We start from the raw sequence: 7500 nt of genomic DNA, 5'->3' as shown, positions 1-7500 counted from the left end.
ACAAAAGTGTGGATCAGACTTAATTTGTGCAATATTTCTAAGGCTAATGAAAGCGATCTTAGCGACATGGTTAAAGGACCTACACCATGAATTTTCACTTTTTCTATTTTAAAACCTTTTTTTGGGGTCCCACTGGCACCTTCTATCCTCACAAAGTCCTATTTCTGTACATTGTGTCTTTCTCTGGTTTTGGGAAGACAGAGATGAAAAGCTTTCCACGGGTTCTCAGAACAGTGCTGTTCTGAGAGTTGACGCATGTGACGTCACACGCGTTTCCCGTTTTTTTTCAGTAAAAAAAAAAAAAGAAAAATTCAAAACTTTTTTTTTTCAAAATTTATTTTTTTCAAAACTTTTTTTAACTGTCAGTCAAAAAAAAAAATTTAAAACATTTTTTTTTCAAAAACATTTTTTTTCAAAACTTTATCAATTTTTTTTTTTCAAAAAACTTTTTTTTTTTCAAAAAACTTTTTTTTCAAAAAACTTTTTTTTTTCAAAAAACTTTTTTTCAAAAACTTTTTTTTTCACAAAACTTTTTTCAAAACACTTTTTTTCAAAAAACTTTTTTTTTCAAAAAACTTTTTTTTTCAAAAAACTTTTTTTTTCAAAAAACTTTTTTTTTCAAAAAACTTTTTTTTTTTTAAAACTTCTTTTTTTTTCAAAAAACTTCTTTTTTTTCTGGAAAAACCCCACTAGACCCTGAGCAAACAGAGGCCGTTTTGGTATTGCAGCTGGAGAGCCTCATTATAGTAGAGCTAGAACAAACAAAAAGAATGGTCAGAGTGTTTGTTGAGGGTTAAAACCTGTCTAAGACTCAATTTTGAGCATATATTTATACAAAAAATATAGTTTTAAAAGCATGGTGTAGGCCCTTTAAGAATCAATGATCACCCCCAGGTTCTTTACGGAGGTGTTATATTATTGATTCTCTCTGCACACTAGAACCAATTATGAGAACTTCTGTCTTGTCCTCATTTAACTTGAGAAAGTTCTCGTCCATCCAAAGTGTTATGCTGGATAGACATGCCAGCAATGGGTCTTCTAGAGCACTGGGGTCGTCTGGAGCGACAGAAAGGTAGAACTGGGTGTTACATCATACCATAGAGCAGGGGTTTTCAAAGTGGGTGACGGGGCACCCTGGGGTGCCGCAATGGCAGTCCAGGGGTGCAGCGAGATAATTTGATTTGAAAACATTTAGCATCATTTTAAACTTGAAGTACAAAGTTATTTTTAGTCAGTTCTAATCAAAATGGCAAAATATCTCAACGCTTTCCTCGACACATAATCACTAAAATATGCTATAAATATAAGTTGCTGGGAGTGAAAATTATGAATACAATGTAGGGGTGCCTCGGATGAAAAAAAAAGAAGTATGGGGTGCCCTGAGACAGAAAAGTTTGGGAGCCCCTGGTCTAGAGCACTGGGGTCGTCTGGAGCTACAGAAAGTATAACTGGGTGTTACATCATACCATCTAGAGCACTGGGGTCGTCTGGAGCTACAGAAAGTATAACTGGGTGTTACATCATACCATCTAGAGCACTGGGGTCGTCTGGAGGTACAGAAAGTATAACGGGGTGTTACATCATACCATCTAGAGCACTGGGGTCGTCTGGAGCTACAGAAAGTATAACGGGGTGTTACATCATACCATCTAGAGCACTGGGGTCGTCTGGAGCTACAGAAAGTATAACTGGGTGTTACATCATACCATCTAGAGCACTGGGGTCGTCTGGAGCTACAGAAAGTATAACGGGGTGTTACATCATACCATCTAGAGCAGGGGTCTTCAACGTTTTCAGGCCGGGGACCCCCAAACTGATGGGGAGATGGAGCAGGGACCCCCTACCACCTCGTAGGGTGGGGGGGCTACTACATATTTTTTATTTTAAACATGTACAAGTTACAGCGAGCAGGGTGGGCCGTACCTTATTAACTGAGAACCAATGTCAATAATATCAACAATCTCTCAATTGCATAGTAATCATGTATTCAAGCTATTCAAAAGGGATAGAATCATGATTTATTTTTTAACATAAATGTGAAAAATGAAAAAAAATGAAAAAAAAACATTTTTGAAATCTTTTTTTTTTTTTTTTAAGCAATAATTTCGCGGACCCCTGCAGTACCTCCGCGGACCCCCTAGGGGTCGCGGACCCCCTGTTGAAGACCCCTGATCTAGAGCACTGGGGTCGTCTGGAGCTACAGAAAGTATAACTGGGTGTTACATCATACCATCTAGAGCACTGGGGTCGTCTGGAGCTACAGAAAGTATAACGGGGTGTTACATCATACCATCTAGAGCACTGGGGTCGTCTGGAGCTACAGAAAGTATAACGGGGTGTTACATCATACCATCTAGAGCACTGGGGTCGTCTGGAGCTACAGAAAGTATAACTGAGTGTTACATCATACCATCTAGAGCACTGGGGTCGTCTGGAGCTACAGAAAGTATAACTGGGTGTTACATCATACCATCTAGAGCACTGGGGTCGTCTGGAGCTACAGAAAGTATAACGGGGTGTTACATCATACCATCTAGAGCACTGGGGTCGTCTGGAGCTACAGAAAGTATAACGGGGTGTCGTCGCCATAGGAAAGAAAGTTAACACCGTGAGCGCTGATAGGTTCTCCCAGAGGCAGTATATACAGGGAGAACAATTAGCCCTATTCACGGCCCGCCCACTCAGCAACTTCCTGGTGCTGACGTCACGTTTTGAAGGGTAAACCCTGCTAAAAGCCCATAGAGTTAACACAGAAATCGCAAATTTGATGCAATTTCCGAATAGTAAAGTATAAAATACGGCTAGCATGATCAAGAACACAAGATAGTAAAAGGCACAAAGCGTTATAATTTGCTTTACCGTTCAAAATAATTATTTGTTGGCTTTAAGTCCAGCGATTTCTGTGTTATTTTACCCTTCTAAACTGACGTCAGCACCAGGAAGTTGCTGAGAAATTCCTTGGTCCTTGGCGTTGACAGGTAGGTAGGTAGGTAGGGTAGATAGAGGGTTAGGGTTGATAGTAACTCACCAGGTCCTTGGCGTTGTCAGACACCTCAGGTTAGGGTTAGGGTTAGATAGGTAGGTAGGTAGGGTGGGTAGGTAGGGTAGGTAGGTAGGGTAGATAGGTAGGTTAGGGTTACGGTTAGATAGGTAGGGTAGGTAGGGTAGATAGGTAGGTTAGGGTTAGGGTTAAAGGGCCTACACCATGCTTTTAAAACTATATTTTTTGTATAAATATATGCTCAAAGTTGAGTCTTAGACAGGTTTTAACCCTCAACAAACACTCTGACCATTCTTTTTGTTTGTTCTAGCTCTACTATAATGAGGCTCTCCAGCTGCAATACCAAAACGGCCTCTGTTTGCTCAGGGGCGCATCTAGTGGGGTTTTTCCAGAAAGAAAAGAAGTTTTTTGAAAAAAAAGGGGTTTTTGAAAAAAAAAGTTTTTTGAAAGTGTTTTGAAAAAAAAAAAAAGTTTTGTGAAAGAAAATAAGTTTTTTGAAAAAAGAAGTTTTTGAAAAAAAAAGTTTTTTGAAAAAAAAGTTTTTTGAAAGTGTTTTGAAAAAAAAAAGTTTTGTGAAAAAAAAAGTTTTTGAAAAAAAAAGTTTTTGAAAAAAAAAAGTTTTTTGAAAAATTTTGAAAAAAAAAATTTGAATTTTTTTTTTTTTCAAAATTTTTTTTTTGACTTTTTGACAGTTTTTGAAAAAAAAAATTTTTTGTGACGTCACGCGTGTGACTTCACATGCGTCAACTCTCAGAACAGCACTGTTCTGAGAACCCGTGGAAAGCTTTTCATCTCTGTCTTCCCAAAACCAGAGAAAGACACAATGTACAGAAATAGGACTTTGTGAGGATAGAAGGTGCCAGTGGGACCCCAAAAAAAGGTTTTAAAATAGAAAAAGTGAAAATTCATGGTGTAGGTCCTTTAAGGTAGATAGATAGATAGATAGATAGATAGATAGATAGATAGGTAGATAGGTAGATAGGTTAGGGTTAGGGTTAGGGTTAAGGTAGATAGTAACTCACCAGGTCCTTGGCGTTGTCAGACACCTCATCCCACCACGGAGACACAAACTCATAATCACAGTTCAGGATGCGACTGTACATGTACTGATCCCCCCTGCTGTCAAAGAATGGTTCAAACCCACACAACCTGCACACACACACACACACACACACACACACACACACACACACACACACACACACACACACACACACACACACACACACACACACACACACACACACAGTAATGACTGTACTTATTACTTGCTCAAGCAGAGCGCGCAAGTACTGCGATCGGCCAACCCGTTTTCACCCGCAAAGCATCAATCAGACAGGTCACATGACACATCAGACAGGTCACATGACACATCAGACAGGTCACATGACACATCAGACAGGTCACATGACACATCAGACAGGTCACATGACACATCAGACAGGTCAATGTGTTCAAGGTTAGGTTCTGGCCAAGCCTGTGTTGCTGCAAAAAACTGCAGGAAGATGTAAAAATACGAGAACATTTTGACAATAGAGGCCAGGATGTACAGGATGTACAGGATGACTCCCACTGACCACATGTCCACCTCTATTAGATACTAGATACTAACAGGATGTAGATGTAATACTAACAGGATATATATGTGTTATACTAACAGGATATAGATGTGATACTTACAGGATATAGATGTAATACTTACAGGATGTAGATGTGATACTAACAGGATATAGATGTAATACTAACAGGATATAGATGTAATACTAACAGGATGTAGATGTAATACTAACAGGATATAGATGTAATACTAACAGGATGTAGATGTGATACTTACAGGATATAGATGTAATACTTACAGGATATAGATGTAATACTAACAGGATATAGATGTAATACTAACAGGATATAGATGTAATACTAACAGGATATAGATGTGATACTAACAGGATATAGATGTGATACTAACAGGATATAGATGTAATACTAACAGGATATAGATGTGATACTAACAGGATATAGATGTGATACTTACAGGATGTACAGGATGACTCCCACTGACCACATGTCCACCTCTGGACCGTACGCTGCTCCTCTGAGGATCTCTGGGGCTGGAAGAGAAGAAACAATGACTTCACAATATCATCATCATCATCATCATCATCATCATCATAACACCCAGACCCTTCTAGCCCTGACCCTAATCACAATAACAGAAGCAACAAATAACAAATAACACAATAAGAAGGACAAACCTAAGAGCTCTGAACGCATGTTTACAAAGAGGACCCTCTTTGTGTCTCCATAGAGAACAAAGCAGGCTCTTTGTGTCTCCATAGGGAACAAAGCAGGCTCTTTGTGTCCCCATAGGAACAAAGCAGGCTCTTTGTGTCTCCATAGGGAACAAAGCAGACTCTTTGTGTCTCCATAGAGAACAAAGCAGGCTCTTTGTGTCTCCATAGAGAACAAAGCAGACTCTTTGTGTCTCCATAGAGAACAAAGCAGGCTCTTTGTGTCGCAGGCTCTTTGTGTCTCCATAGGGAACAAAGCAGGCTCTTTGTGTCTCCATAGAGAACAAAGCAGGCTCTTTGTGTCTCCATAGGGAACAAAGCAGGCTCTTTGTGTCTCCATAGGGAGCAAAGCAGGCTCTTTGTGTCTCCATAGAGAACAAAGCAGGCTCTTTGTGTCTCCATAGGGAACAAAGCAGGCTCTTTGTGTCTCCATAGGGAGCAAAGCAGGCTCTTTGTGTCTCCATAGAGAACAAAGCAGGCTCTTTGTGTCTCCATAGAGAACAAAGCAGACTCTTTGTGTCTCCATAGGGAACAAAGCAGGCTCTTTGTGTCTCCATAGAGAACAAAGCAGGCTCTTTGTGTCTCCATAGGGAGCAAAGCAGGCTCTTTGTGTCTCCATAGAGAACAAAGCAGGCTCTTTGTGTCTCCATAGAGAACAAAGCAGACTCTTTGTGTCTCCATAGAGAACAAAGCAGGCTCTTTGTGTCTCCATAGGGAGCAAAGCAGGCTCTTTGTGTCTCCATAGAGAACAAAGCAGGCTCTTTGTGTCTCCATAGAGAACAAAGCAGACTCTTTGTGTCTCCATAGAGAACAAAGCAGGCTCTTTGTGTCTCCATAGAGAACAAAGCAGACTCTTTGTGTCTCCATAGGGAACAAAGCAGGCTCTTTGTGTCTCCATAGGGAACAAAGCAGACTCTTTGTGTCTCCATAGAGAACAAAGCAGACTCTTTGTGTCTCCATAGGGAACAAAGCAGGCTCTTTGTGTCTCCATAGAGAACAAAGCAGACTCTTTGTGTCTCCATAGAGAACAAAGCAGACTCTTTGTGTCTCCATAGGGAACAAAGCAGGCTCTTTGTGTCTCCATAGGGAACAAAGCAGGCTCTTTGTGTCTCCATAGAGAACAAAGCAGGCTCTTTGTGTCTCCATAGGGAACAAAGCAGGCTCTTTGTGTCTCCATAGAGAACAAAGCAGGCTCTTTGTGTCTCCATAGGGAACAAAGCAGGCTCTTTGTGTCTCCATAGAGAACAAAGCAGGCTCTTTGTGTCTCCATAGGGAACAAAGCAGGCTCTTTGTGTCTCCATAGGGAACAAAGCAGGCTCTTTGTGTCTCCATAGGGAACAAAGCAGACTCTTTGTGTCTCCATAGGGAACAAAGCAGGCTCTTTGTGTCTCCATAGGGAACAAAGCAGACTCTTTGTGTCTCCATAGGGAACAAAGCAGACTCTTTGTGTCTCCATAGGGAACAAAGCAGACTCTTTGTGTCTCCATAGAGAACAAAGCAGACTCTTTGTGTCTCCATAGCGAACAAAGCAGACTCTTTGTGTCTCCATAGGGAACAAAGCAGACTCTTTGTGTCTCCATAGGGAACAAAGCAGACTCTTTGTGTCTCCATAGAGAACAAAGCAGACTCTTTCCAGGTGCTGCCTATCTGCTGATTGCTGGGTGCCAATCGTCAGCCTTCCTGTGATTGGTTGGGCTTGTCTACTTAAAGAAGCAGTACTTGCTGTAGTGCTGCCCCCTGCTGGCCTGCCATACTCCTTTAGTTCTGCTTGATGCATCCATCATGTTCAGCTACCTCTCATTCTGAAGTTATATGCATCCATCATGTACAGCTACCTCTTCATTAAGCATCCATCATGTTCAGCTACCTCTTCATTAAGCATCCATCATGTTCAGCTACCTCTTCATTAAGCATCCATCATGTTCAGCTACCTCTTATTCTGAAGTTATATGCATCCATCATGTTCAGCTACCTCTTATTCTGAAGTTATATGCATCCATCATGTTCAGCTACCTCTTCATTAAGCATCCATCATGTTCAGCTACCTCTTCATTAAGCATCCATCATGTTCTGCTACCTCTTCATTAAGCATCCATCATGTTCAGCTACCTCTTCATTAAGCATCCGTCCTGTTCAGCTACATCTTCATTAAGCATCCATCATGTACAGCTACCTCTTATTCTGAAGTTATATGCATCCATCATGTTCAGC

The 7500-nt window shown here is 40.7% G+C and overlaps 1 protein-coding gene across 1 annotated transcript in view; it reads right to left on the bottom strand.

Annotated features, from left to right (window-relative positions):
- Positions 1-7500, bottom strand: part of LOC308304399 (calcium/calmodulin-dependent protein kinase type IV) — a gene marked incomplete at both ends in the record, with an annotated part of 33572 nt that overhangs the window by 4599 nt on the left and 21473 nt on the right. The window contains 2 exons of the mRNA XM_080748989.1: positions 4024-4150; positions 5034-5109. Of these exons, the coding sequence (XP_080605115.1) occupies positions 4024-4150; positions 5034-5109 (203 nt within the window). The remainder of the gene's footprint in view (positions 1-4023; positions 4151-5033; positions 5110-7500) is intronic.

This window comes from Nannobrachium achirus, assembly GCF_963921795.1.
Source record: "Nannobrachium achirus genome assembly, chromosome: 1".
NCBI classification, from domain to species: domain Eukaryota; kingdom Metazoa; phylum Chordata; class Actinopteri; order Myctophiformes; family Myctophidae; genus Nannobrachium; species Nannobrachium achirus.
The sequence above is the reverse complement of the archived record's forward strand: the minus strand, read 5'-3'. Positions and strand labels throughout refer to the sequence as shown.